The sequence below is a fragment of the Girardinichthys multiradiatus genome, chromosome 15, assembly GCF_021462225.1.
Source record: "Girardinichthys multiradiatus isolate DD_20200921_A chromosome 15, DD_fGirMul_XY1, whole genome shotgun sequence".
Classification (NCBI taxonomy): domain Eukaryota; kingdom Metazoa; phylum Chordata; class Actinopteri; order Cyprinodontiformes; family Goodeidae; genus Girardinichthys; species Girardinichthys multiradiatus.
The window spans coordinates 18,908,193-18,922,567 of NC_061808.1; the positions used below are offsets into that span (position 1 = coordinate 18,908,193).

Below are 14,375 nucleotides of genomic sequence, written 5' to 3' on the forward strand. Positions count from 1 at the left end.
AAATAATGGCTTTTGGGATTTTTCAAAATAGCCAGCAAACACCGCTTAAGATGCGTCCATTTCTTCACACTGGATGAGATATAATGGAATCCTAAAAAAAAGATATTGTTATGAAACTGCTATGTGTTCAATAACATAATTTTTGATTGGGTTTAATATTCAGGAAATATAAGCTACCATCTCAAAATTGTTATTATTCAGCAGAATAAATCCAAGCGTTGATCGATTGACTGCGGTTCTCGCTGCCTCTAAATAATGTGTTTGCACAAGTCTTCCCACACACTGCCACTCAATATCAGTCTCAGGAATCAGCCATTCAGATGCACTGGGAAGCCCAGACTGAGAAAGCTCTGTGGTTTATGTAAGACTCCCACTAGAATTTTGCTGGAAATTATGGTTTCCTCAAAGGAATCCCAGAGATGTATCAAAGATTTTTAAAACAATTGCTGCCAGTACATGTTTTTAAGTTACTCCAGCTGAATATACTGTATAAATACTTCAAACAGATTATGCATTTGGATCTACAGGATCACAGCAATCTGTTTTCAGTATTTCCTTCAACAACAACCAGCTTGAACCTGATATTGGATTGCAACACTTCGGGAGTGTTCAGGCGTGTCAGCCTCACGTCACACTGGTACATACAGCAGACAGTGACAATAGAGTCTGATTACTAACATATAACTTAGTCAGCACACACAGTTAATTATGGTTTATGACTTAAGGCCAAGGTGAAAATCCTCAGAATACCTAGAAGTAAAATCAACCATTCAACTTCACCATTAAATTAGTAGTGTTTCTGTGTAATAATCTGTAACTGAAATACAGTAATATAATACATGATAATGGTATGTTTTAAAAAGAAAAATATTACTCACATTACAGTTACATGCAATGTAATGTAACAAATGTAGATTCTTTCTCATGTTTTTTGTAGGGTGATTAAAAGGGTGATATTTATCTTAAGTAAAAATGCACAAACATTTAGATTTGGTAAATTAGTAAATTTATGAAGAATCAATCAAAGATATTCACATTTTAACTAATAATTGTGATCAAGAATTAGAACTATTATTATTCACATTAAGATCTACTTACTAATATTTTGATCAAGCCAAGAGGATGCATTCATTATACTCTGCTACTAAAGGTCAAATGGAAGTATTATGATGAAAGAATGAAGGTTCAAAATATTATCTGAAATGATTAAAGACCTAACATTTATCTAGAGTTTATCTGACTCTCTGGAGCCTATAAAACAGGATTTATGGTTCTAATATTCTACTTATTTTAAACTGTGAGGGAAAAGGAACTGTGAACCTGCTTTGATTTGTCAGCTCTCAACACCAGAACTGCTATGATCCAATTGAAGAGAATGCCTTACTTTGGTCAGACAAGGCTGTTTACTCTCATGGAGCGCCTCCATCTAGTACTCTCTCGGCTGGAGAGATAGTTGGCTTTTGTTGTGTCTGCCATAGTCTGAAATAGATAAGCTGTCGGCTCTGATGCTATAATTGGAGGTTGTCTCCCCACTTTGATCCTTAAGGAGCAAAGTTGGGCACAAAAGAAGAAAACGATTAAGGTAAGTCACTAAGTGACGCTGGGGTTTGGAAGAACAATTGTAATCTTGCTCAACTACACAAAATAGAAAAATGTGGCGTAGCATTTGATGCAAACAAACACACTTTCTTCTTGAATGACTCAGCTCTCTTCTAAGTAGCATGTGCTTCTGGAAAGAGAAGTAATCACAAGGGGCTAACCAACCAATCAGAGGCAGACCAGAGGTCATATGAGCAATATGTCGTGGTATACAGTCAACAAAAAAAAGATTCTATTTGTTTTTTAATTTGCATTCTTTAGACTAAGAAAGACTAAAAATGTTAGCAATTTATTACTCCAGACGTAACGCTCTCTCATGAATGATATAAATATTTTTACATCACTCTTTTAAACTTGAAGTCATTGCAGTGAATAAAATGGCAGGTGTATATTTCAGGTTTAACACTTCAATTACCGATGGTCAAAATTACAGCTAACAATTCATGTTTTATAAACTTTCAGAAATGTTTAAATAGGCATAATAAGGTAATAAGATAATTTATATAAATAAAAGGTTATTTTGACCAGACCTATTGTCCTTTAAGGTCCTTTTAAAAAGACTTGGGGAAAAAAACTGTTCTAGAAGGTGAAAGGTCAAATTTGTGGTCCGTTTTGACTTACTTTTCTATCAATGCAGTCAAATGTTATGTTATGGCAATGTTTCCCTAACATGGTGCTCAAGGCACACTTTGTTGCATCTTAGAATGATTTCTTGCTCCAACGCATCCAAATTAATCAAAGGGTGTAGAAGTTTTGCAGAGGTTTGCCAGCAATCTGCGTCAGTTGTTTCAAAACATAGAGACATCCAAAATTTGCAGGACAGTCTGTCTTGAGAACCGTTGTTGGGAAATGCTCCATTGCAGCGTGTTTTCATACGTAACAGCATTTCTTCAGTTACAGCAAAGCATGATTTGCTGGCTATGATTGGGTGTATAATTGGAAAGTAATGGGAAGAGGAAGTAGACTGGCACACACTGAACAGGTTGGCAAAAGTGGAATTTGACTACAGTAAGAAGAACATGAAAATGTAAAAATGTGAAAACAGTTACGGACTAAAGCAATCCAAACCTGCTTATCATTCCTACATTTCCAATTTGTCTATGACTTTTAAATGCTTCTCAAACTGTGGTACGTGTACAACTGTCTTTTGTACTACTCAGAAGACGTTTTGGCACCAACAATTTCCCACTGAATATCAGGCTGGTCATGCTTTTTAAGACTAACTAGGATGAAAAGTTAAACTACTGAGATAATCAAAAAGATGAGTGGTTAAACCACTCACTTAAGTTTCAACAGAGGTTGAACACAGAAACAAGTGCCAGTGGCTGGAACTTGTTTCCATCAGATCCACTTGTAAAGGTACAGGCATACTGTAAAGAACTGCTAAAATCCAATCATGGTACTCAATGTTACATTCAAAGTTAAACTATCAGTCAAAATACATTGGAAGTTATCAAACTAGGGTCTGATCTTGTCTACTGTTTCCCTCTCAGATATTCCTTCTATTTTTGCCTTATTTCAAACACACTTAAATGTGTCAACTCACCAAAAAACGCCATAATTAGACAAAAATAAGAAAATACAAAATAGAGGTTTCAGGAGATAATTGGATTTATTGAAGGAAATAGTATTCTAATCAACTTGGCACTATGTGAAAAGGTGAAAGCCCCCCAGACAAATAATAACTGGTGGTGCCACCCTTGGTCTTGGCTGCCTTTAACCGTTTGCAATTACTGGCAATAAGGTTTTACATCGAAGTGGAGGAATTTTGGCCCAATCTTCTTTGCAGAAATTTTAAAAATTAGCCACAACAGAAGATTTCTGAACCTGAAAATCCTGTTTAAGCTCACACCACAGCGGCTCAAGTTGAATTTAGTCCAGATTTTGACTAGGCTACTCCTAAACCTTCATTTTGTTTTGGGCCATTCAGAAATTGACTTACTAGTATGTGTTTGATCCTTGTCCTGGTGCATACCCAAGTAAGCTTCAGTTTAACGTTATCAGGTGATGGTTGAATCAAGATAGCTAGTTCACGTTCTGAAGCAGCAAATCAGCCCCAGACCAACACACTACCACCGTCATGTTTGTCCATTCTAATTCTGAAATGCTGTCCTAGTTTTACACCAGATTAAATGGGAAGCACACTTCCCAAAAAGTTCCACATTTGTCATTTGACAAAACCTTTTTCCCGATCATCTTAGGGACCATCAACTTTTAAGATAGTCCCCAAGACATGAATCACCTCAGGAACCACTGAAACACTGGACAGGTGGTCTGTCCAAGGTTTAAACGTCCATTTGGGCTTCAGAAAGACAACTTGTACAGATTTTAAACTTGCCTGTCTACTTCTAGAAAATATGTAAAACCATGCTTTTATTATAGTGGAGTTGTGTAAAAATGTATCCCTACCCCTCCCCCAAGTTGAAAAACAGTATTACAGCAACAGTGCAAAAGGAAAATACATGTAATATGTCCTGCAGGGGTGTATGCACTTACTGCATATGGGTTAAGAAAATATTTTTTTATAAATTTGGGTTAGAGCTAAACGTTTTGTGCTTTAAATGTGATACATTTTTTTCTAGAACTTGGAAGCCAAGTGATAAAATCAGATTTCCACAAACATATTTGCCTCAGCTTGCAGCTGTTGTACTAAGCCCTCAATGGGCCAGCCCTTGCATGCTCAAAAACTGATTTGGACTTTACACCTAGGTCCACCAACTTCCACTGTCACTAAAATGTGAACTTACATTTGACAGTGTAACATCTACGTGTTTTGTAAATGCTCATGATAAAGATAATCACTTTAAAACAGCCCACAGAGAAGCCCCTCAAGTTTTACTGCAAGCAAACGTAATATGTTACTTTTACATAATTCAATTCAATTCAATTCAAAAATACTTTATTAATCCCAAAGGGAAATTAAATCAGCAATGGGCAAAATTAGTAGGCTGTTGTTCACATAAACAACATGCATTAATTTATTATTTGAATTAGCTTGGTTTGGGCTGACATATAATTTATGTGTTACGTTTTTTAGAGGTAGCCAAAATAATATTATCTTGTTCCCATTATGTTAGCTGGGCCATCGAAAGTTGTAAACTGCTTAAGCATTCAGGTGGTCAGGCCTTTGTAACCACAGAGAGAGGAAACTTCAGCAGCACCTTCACAAGTTCTTTTACTTTTATTGTAAGGCTGATACACACATTTCACACCAAAACGTGTTTATCTCTGGGACACAGAACCTGCCTCCATCACGGTTGTAAAGGCTGCCGGCTATGGAAGCAAATCGTTACCATATTTCAAATGAAAAAGCATTTTCAGAAATGCTTTTTCATTTTAAGAATGTGGCTGCATTGTTTGACTCATAAATGAAATTAGTTATCAATAATCCTATTTGCATTTTAATTTTCTTCTTCAAGACTGCTCATTCTTTCACTTAATTAAAATGAAAAAGAAAAAGACATTTGAGATTTATTTTTCAAAATGTACCCTAGCAAATAGATACCAAAATTCAATTTGAAATGTAAAATTTGAAAATGAAAAAGTATTTCCAGAAATGCTTTTTCATTTTAAGAATGTGGCTGCGTTATTTGACCCATAAATAAAATCAGTAATCAATCATCCTATTTGCATTTGCATTTTCTTCTTCACGACTGCACATTTTATGCCATAATCAAAAAGAAAACAAAGCAGACATTGCTTTTTCGTTTTTGTGGTCTGCCCGCAAAGTACTGCCCAGAACTCGAAAACGAAAAAGCATTCCGAGCTGCGGGCGCAGAAGAGTGACGTCAGCAGCCGCTCTTCCTCAGCTCCCTGCTGACCGAGCTATCCATCTTGTTCGGTGGGAGGCGCTGTGCACGTCTGCAGTGCATTACATTGCAAACGTGCCGAGAAATTGATTGAATTGCAGCAGGGCCGAGCTCAATTTGTGGCAGTGACAGGCAGAACTGGTAGTTCCGGTGGCAGACTGTGGCGGAACTGCCACAGCCTGCCACCGGAACTACCACCGGAACAGCCACAGTCTGCCGCAGGGTGGCACGGGATTCCGCGAGGATGCCAGAAGGTGCCAGACCGGCTGTAAAAGCTTGCCAATGCGGTTGCCGCTGTTTTTGTGGAAGCTGATGCTGATTATCGGCAAATGGGTTATCATTATTGTTATAGCCTGTTACCTTTAAATAATGATTTCATTATTGATTATTATTTAATAAACAGCTTTAGACCCATAACATAAGGCGATTGTATTTACTTGACATGGAAAATAAATAGCACTATGTGTATGTGTGACATGTTGAAAGGATGACGAAGATTTATTGCACAAACAGCCGGTTTATCATAGAGCACGAGTGGCTATTCTGAATCGTCACTCACAGAAAATTATAAATAAATGCTTAAAAACACGCTGGATGTCCCAGGCCATAAGTCTGCCACCGGAACTACCAGTTCTGCCTGCCACTGCCACAAATTGAGCTCGGCCCTGCTGCAATTCAATCAATTTCTCGGCACGTTTGCAATGTAATGCACTGCAGACGTGCACAGCGCCTCCCACTGAACAAGATGGGTAGCTCGGTCAGCAGGGAGCTGAGGAAGAGCGGCTGCTGACGTCACTCTGCTGCGCCCGCAGCTCGGAATGCTTTTTCGTTTTCGAGTTCTGGGCAGGACTTTGCGGGCAGACCACGAAAACGAAAAAGCAATGTCTGCTTTGTTTTCTTTTTGATTATGGCATAAAATGTGCAGTCATGAAGAAGAAAATGCAAATGCAAATAGGATGATTGATTACTAATTTTATTTATGGGTCAAATAACGCAGCCGCATTCTTAAAATGAAAAAGCATTTCTGGAAATACTTTTTCATTTTCAAATTTTACATTTCAAATTGAATTTTGGTATCTATTTGCTGGGGTACATTTTGAAAAATAAATCTCAAATGTCTTTTTCATTTTAATTAAGTGAAAGAATGAGCAGTCTTGAAGAAGAAAATTAAAATGCAAATAGGATTATTGATAACTAATTTCATTTATGAGTCAAACAATGCAGCCACATTCTTAAAATGAAAAAGCATTTCTGAAAATGCTTTTTCATTTGAAATATGGTAACGATTTGCTTCCATAGCCGGCCACTGTTCCAAGTTCATTCCTCATGTAGTCATTAGACCGCAGTAGTCCCTCCAGGACAGCGGCGGCGCTGCTGCGCTCAGCGAGGCCAACCTGTGGGAGCCGGAGCTCGGTGTAAAGCTGGTTGGTTGGCACGGGCTGGTTTGTCGGTCGGTTCATGGTAGCCATGGCTCGATTTGCTGCGCTACTGCTGCTACCGGTTCTCATTGAATCGGTCGTTTCAATTTCTTTCTTTTTACCGGTCAACTCCAGAAAGTGTTTACGAGAGGAGATCCATAAAGACGTCCTGGTTACGGGGGAGTATGAAATAAGCGATCAGTCGAACACCAAAACTAACCTGAAGGTGAGCATATACATGCGGCCGTTGACGCCAAAACTCAGGTTTAATAATATCATCATGACTTTAATTGTTATATATCATTAGCAAAGATAAGTATCTGTGAGACAATGACATGATTTATTGTTGTAAGTATAGTTTAAAGGGTAGGAGGAATTAAATTAGCGACAACTGTTGTTAGCAATGTTGCTAAGCTAGGCCCGAAAAACTCGTCTTCCTGGTTTTACTGGCTACAAGCTAGCTATATAATGCTTGTTAATGTTTTCTCTTGGATTGGTTTTCATATAATTAGCATGTTGCATAAACGCAGCTTACTCTGATGCCAGCTGTAAAATCCACTGTGTGTGTTTAATTCACATCATTTAGTTTTATTTTAGAATATTCCTGTTGGTGTCATGGTCTCTGTTGTGTAGCTGTTACACGTCACTCTTACAGGCTGCTCAGCCACACGTCAGATTTAGTTTGTATGAAATATTGATATAATCTGGGCTGGAGAAGTTTTTTCTTTTTTTCTTTAATCATCACAGCCCATAGTGGAGTCTGCCACTAAACCTTTTTTATATTTTCTAAAATCTACATTTTTTTGAACGCTAACAGCTGTCAATTTTAGGATTTGTATTATGTGCAAATGAATGCAAAAGATCCATTTATGATGCAGAAAAAATTATGATCTTCAGTCTAAAGTTGCTTCTAGATATTGTTCTGCATATAGAAATAAAAAATGGCTGTCATCCTTTTCAGTTCACGTTTGCACCAATCAATCAGCCAGTTATATTATAAAATGGGCCAGTTGTCCCCTGATCGTCTATGACTAGGAATTGCAAAGTCAAACAAGGAAAAATCTTTTTTTTTCTCTCCAAATGCATCAAAACTGAAAAATGTTTGTTTTTCAGTCTGGAAACATGATAACAAGTTATATATTTTTGGATGCACTTCCTGAATTTAGTAAAGATTGTGTATGGTACATTAGCTTTAATGCATAAATGGAACTAATAATCCCTTCATTTTTTGTTTTGAACTCCTATATTAAAAAAAACTGATTTCATTAGTGAAATGAACAAAGTTTAAACAAATGACTCATTTTATTTTAGTCTGGTTTGTATGAATTGTCACCCAGTGATGCTGTCGGTGTATCAGGTGGTTGTTTGTGCACCATCAGGTGTCATTGTATCCCCCGTTCAGATCCACTGTCGTAGGGCAGCAGATGACAACTTTAAATATGTTTCTGGAACAAACATAACAGCCACTTGTTTGGCAAGTTAAAGAAGTCTTAAATGCTTGTTAAAATAAGTGAATCTGCACAATTTCAGACTGTGTATTTACTAGAACGCGTTTTCTGGCAGTTTATAATTTATTATTGAATATTTAACATTGATTTTATCGGCAGTGAGTGACCTAATAAACTCAGATTGCACTTGCAGGTTGTCTCTGACCTTTTGTCCTGTCAACAAAAGCATTCCTCTTCACTTTAGAGGACAACTAATCTTTCCTCACTGAGCCATCACTTTTAACCAGGTGCGTTCACTCTATAGAACGTCAGAATCCGCCAAAAGTGGAAACAGCAGGTCCTACATCAGAAAACTGGAAATTGGTATTGAGCTGCAAAGCTTGATTGGTGCATCTCTAGAAGACACATTAACAACTTAAATTCACCAGCGTGTTATAAAGAGCAATAATGGCACGTAAAAGCTACACAAGATATAAAAAAACATACTAAACAAAATAAAATGCAACAAAATACTTAACAGATTCCTGAATGTTGTTAAAAACTTTGTTTCAAAAAGCTTTTGAATAGATCTCTGCCTGCTAACTAATTGAGAATTCATTCCAAGTCAGACAACCTAAGCGCACACAAAAAGTCTGCTGAACTGCTTTTGTCTCTTATCAACAGAAAAAACTTTCTATGATTACATTTCAAGAGTTTGAATAAGAAATAATTAATAAATGATTTCCAGCTACATTGAGAAAGATTTTGGGAAGGTTCTGCTGGAATTTATGTATAAACCTGTGATTTTTGTACCTTTTGTAGATCACTGATTCTTCCAGTCACACGCTTTACTCGAAGGAAGATGCAACAAAAGGAAAGTTTGCCTTCACCACAGAGGACTATGACATGTTTGAGGTTTGCTTTGAAAGCAAATCACCCATGGGTAAGTGTTAGTCTCAAAGCTCCACAACAAAGTCATAAAATAACAAAAAAATTATCGGATGCGTCCAGTCAAAACACTGTCTTAGTATTTGATTATATTGTAAATTGTGACTAGTAAATAATTTGGAGACACTATCGATATATTTAAAACCTCAGATCTTCTGATAAATATAACTTTTTAATTTGCTGTTACTAAATGATAATTATTTTGCTATGCAAAATAAATTATCTCAATATTGAATTTCAAATCCTGTTTAAGTGTTAATTAATGTGAAAATCTGCAGGAACAGGAAGAGTGCCTGACCAGTTGGTCAATCTGGACATGAAGCATGGCGTCGAGGCCAAAAACTACGAAGAGGTAAAGTGTCAAGAGACTGAAATCTGTGCTTCCTGATGTAAAATGATTCAAGCCCCAACATGTATATAAAATATCTAGCATACTTGCTCAGTTGAACATTGGTCTTACAGCAGGGATTTTTACCCAACCATGCTTGGAATATGTTGGCATGAATAATTATAAAGTAAATTACTCATTTTTGCAGGAAATTGAGTTTAATTCTGTGTTTAATCTGTTTATTTGAAGTAAAAGTTGGAAAGACTGAGGGGTTTTGAAACAAGTGCAAAAGTTAGTTTGCTTTACGTGTACAAACAGCAGTGTGGGTGTCTTTAGCCAGCATTGTGAAAGTGCATTTAAGAAACAGCCAGTAAACCTAACAATTATAGTTGAGGGGCACCAAGAAATCATTTTTTAATACCGACATGAAAGAAGGAATCTGTTGTTGGTCCTTCTGAGGATCTGGCTGTCTAAGGTGATCCTTAATGGATCCCAAAAGAATAAACTGCTCAAAGCTGAGAATCACCTTCTTCTGCCCACACTTTGTGCAAACATTACATAGTGTTCAGCTGAACAAGTGTGTCGGTGGATGTTCACAGTTGAACTTGAAGAGGGCATTCCTGTCTATTAGCAAGAGGATGGAGCAAGTATTAACTTACATAATACTTGAATAAATTTGCAACCTGTTCAGAAGAGGATGTTCTTGAAAGAAAGAAAAAAACGCAGTTACACAATGCTGTCTGTTTGGCAGACACAAGCTGTGCTGTGAAATGTGTTTTTTCTTCTGATAGTCAGCTCCACTTTGTAACTGTGCAGGATGCCATTGATTTTTGTTGTTCATGACTGTAAATTAGCTCATTAGGGAGAGCGGGGGGGAAATATATGCATTTCTTAGGAAGTTAGCACCAGATGAGTGTATTTAAAAAAAAATTTTTTATCATTAGACTTGAAAGTAGGACAAAAACAAACCTGGCATCAAATTTACTCATGAAATTAAAGATTACAGTTCAGATATTAAGTCTTGTTTCACAAAGCACTTGGTTCGGTTATTCAAAGCAACAAAGAAAGACCTGTTAGATTGGGTTGAAGAAATATGGTCAATCATCTTCTCACACTGATTCCAAGAAGATATCCTTCAAATCTAAAATAGGCCTTCAGAAATCAGCTTAAATAAGAGGTCTACCATGCTCAATTGTACGGAGTTTGAAGCACGAGTTCTTTGTAAATGTTAGTAATAAATAAAATTATTGTAGCTTATGAATCAGAAAAGTGAAAAACTCGGCGAAGCATATTTTACATGTTCTTTCACTAGAAATGAGCATAGCTGATCATTTATATTTACGGTCAGGTGAGTAACATGTTGGCCCTGACTCTTCTGAAAAGGGTAAAACCACCTTAAACACTTTGTCCTTTTATAAGTGAGGAACTTTAAAAAGATTTCCATCAACCTTTGCCCTGAGTAGTAAATTCAGCAACACATCCTCCGTTCCCCATCACTCAACCAAGCATTGACCAATCCTTTTCAGTTTAAAAGAACTGTCAAAAGGAAACTCATCACCTTCATAACTTTACTCCAGGTTAGTATCACTAACACATATCAGTATACACCAGGAGCATTCCTAGAATGTTTAATGAGACTTGTTGACCTATGATAATATCAGTCTGGTTTCCCATAAGCGTTTCCAGTCAGAGTACTCCCAACCTGTACTCTGATAAATCTGTTGGAACAGCTGTCCCAATCATTTTCCATAGAAAACTTTGCTACTGGAAGAACAGTGGTTATCTGTCAAGATATGAAGTCGCGGGGCGTATATTTGGTACAAACAGCGAGTCCAGGATTAATATTTTAGCTCCCCGTGTTTGGATATCATACCGTTTTTGCACCACATACAGTAATGTATAATGGTTAATTGACTTGCTTCCAAGGGGTCAGAAGTTCTTATCATATATTAAACTGATCTTGAGCAATAGTTATTCCATTGTCCTTATTGTTTTAGTTTGAAATGTTCCCTGCAAGGTGAGGTGTCTTTATAAAATGTGAAAATGGGACAAATGCAGGATGTTGGGATTTGGAAATGCCTTTTTTTTTTTAAATACCTGTGGAATTATAACTTCTGTTTAGTATACATGTAACTATGAAACATGGAAGTAATTATTTTGCCTTAGACTTCGGGAAGCAATAAACATACAGTTTCTAGTATCTTTAGATAGTTACAAGAAAAAAGTTTGAGTCTAAAGAAATGGACATCACTGCAGTTAAATTATATCTTTAGAATGTGATGGTATTGTTAAGTTTTAGTTCATTTTTATTATTAATTAGTGTTCTCTAAAATCTGTTATAAACTTCATGAAGCTGACTAGATACTGTAGAAAGGCTTTGAAGTTAGGAAACCCACTGAACAGAGATGCCGGAGGCAAAAAAAAAAAAAAACTTAAGTTAAAAGTTAGATTATTTAGGCTGAATATCATTTATAGTTTAATTTATAGTTTCAATGTTCAGACCCAAATGAAAGCGAAGGCATGGCAGTCTTTTGTCCTACTTGTGATTTTAGCTCTAGTGACACCTGCTGGACTGAGCATGTAACATAAATTCAAATGTTCTTCTGTTTTCTACCTTATTTTAGGAAGCCTGCATCTTTTTAGTGGTTTCATCAGCATTTTCTTTTTGTTTTGTTGATTTGTTCCTTCAGATTGCTAAGGTGGAAAAACTGAAGCCTCTGGAGGTTGAGCTCAGGCGGCTGGAAGATCTGTCTGAGTCCATCGTCAATGACTTTGCTTACATGAAGAAGAGAGAAGAGGAAATGCGGGACACCAATGGTATGCCAACTCAGTACTTACACAGATTTTTATTTATACAAAATTGTGATATGAAGATAAACGTGTTTTCTTATGAATTGTCTAAGATGGGGTCTTGCAACCTGAGGCTCTGGAGCCAAAGGTGGCTCTTTAGCCTTCATAACCTGGGACAATAATTCTTTAATTAAAAGCATTGCTGATTTACATAATGCCAATAATATAAAGGCAAGGCTGGTTTAAGCTGTTGCTCTATTCTTACACAGCAGCATATATCTTTTCCAGCAGATTGATCCTAATGTTTATGACCTGTCAATTACCTCATAATTACAGGTAGTTTTATGTAGTGAATATTTGTAAAACTAACACTTTTTTTGCAAGGGTTAAGAAGGTTTTGTGGCTCTTGGCAGATTTTATTTTAGAACAAAGGCAAAAACTGCTGTTTGGACTGAAAGGGTAGCTGACCCCTGGTCTAGGAGAACTAGTTGTTTTTGGGTTATTGCGTGAAAAGCATGTATCACTTACTGTTCAATAATTAGACCCTTTTTAATCCCTCTAGAGTCCACAAACACACGTGTGTTGTACTTCAGTATATTCTCCATGTGCTGTCTCATCGGCCTGGCCACATGGCAGGTTTTCTACCTGCGGCGCTTCTTCAAGGCAAAGAAGCTGATCGAGTAAATCGACTCATCTGGCTCCTAGTCAGCACATCCCAGCATCCACCCTCCTTGGACTAGCTTCAACAAACAGCAAGTGGGGTTTAGGGGGCTCAAAATATAGTTTTCAAAGCTCTGAGAGTATCCATGTTTCCTCTGGGGGAAAATAAGATTTACCTGCTTATTTAGTTGTTGGAAACATGAAAACCCTGTAGGGAGAAATGCATTGTGAGATGGGAGATAAATATTTCTTTCTACAATGTTTTGAATGTTGCAGCTTACTAAATAAAATGTTGTTTTTTTTCCATTAGCCATTTGAAAAGTTGCTTTCTTTTTATTGTTGAGCTCACTTTGAGTGGATGTGCCACAAGTGAATGTCTGCCCTTCTGTTAATGTGCGCATTATTTGCAAAGCCACACACACTAAACACCCTTTTATAAAGTAAAGGCTTTTTGAAACGTGGTATTGTTTTTTTTAAGACAATTGGCAACCACTGAACTCCTATGTTGTCACTTAAATTACATACATGTTCAGTAGCTAAATTTAACTGTCTTTACTTTGTTTTCATACTGTAACACCTAGTTGCTTCTGTTTTTCTGGGGGGGTTGAGTTTTCAGATTAATGTTATATTAATTATAAATTTAATCTCTTCTTTCAACCTTTGCATGTTCAGACATGGTTTTTTTTTTGGACATTATCAAAAGTATCCAGGAACCAATATTCTTCTTGCATCCAAGCATTTTCTCTTTCTCCTTTTCAATGTATTTATGCAATCTGTCTTGTCAGTATGTAGTGGTTGGAGGCTTTGACAAGAATTGAACAATTATCCAAACCTACACCCTTTTGCTTTACACAGGCAAGTGTGACTTTCAGAAGATCACTTCCCAGTTACATAACCTGCTGATCCATCCAGTGTTCCTGTTTTCAGTCAAATGTTTGAGGCCTGGGTCATGTGAATGTTGGTGGTTGCAGATATTGATATTTTTCTTTTTTTTTTTTTTTTGACTGGAAATATTGAAGGCTGTCCAGGTACATTTTTAACAATGAACATGCGCATGGAGTGCAGTCAATTTTTATGTTGACTGGTAAATTTTGTAAATTTGTGTTGGGCTTTTATTCAATAAAATATTGGATGGATTTAAATGAGTTATTTTGTACCCTAATATATATCTTTTGAGGGGGAAAATATATTTTTTTGATATGGAAAGGGTTTGGGTTAAAAAAAAGAGAAAAGAACACGAAACTGAATTCCAACCAGTGAAATGACGATGTATGCAGATACTCTTTAAAAATGTTGCCTTTTAAATACAAGCTTTAATATGTAATGTTTATAGTAAGTTGAAGAATTAAGTGTTTTAATTTAGGTTTGTAAATATGTTTTGTTCTCTACATATTCA

The 14,375-nt window shown here is 36.6% G+C and overlaps 1 protein-coding gene across 1 annotated transcript; it reads left to right on the forward strand.

Moving 5' to 3' along the window:
• The first annotated feature begins 6,798 nt into the window (after positions 1–6,798).
• Positions 6,799–14,124, forward strand: tmed10 (transmembrane p24 trafficking protein 10). Its single transcript, XM_047387055.1, has 5 exons — positions 6,799–7,052; positions 9,076–9,196; positions 9,480–9,553; positions 12,220–12,346; positions 12,882–14,124. Exons 1-5 carry the CDS (start codon positions 6,867–6,869, stop codon positions 13,001–13,003), a joined length of 630 nt encoding a protein of 209 aa, XP_047243011.1. The 5' UTR covers positions 6,799–6,866; the 3' UTR covers positions 13,004–14,124.
• Positions 14,125–14,375: the final 251 nt, after the last annotated feature.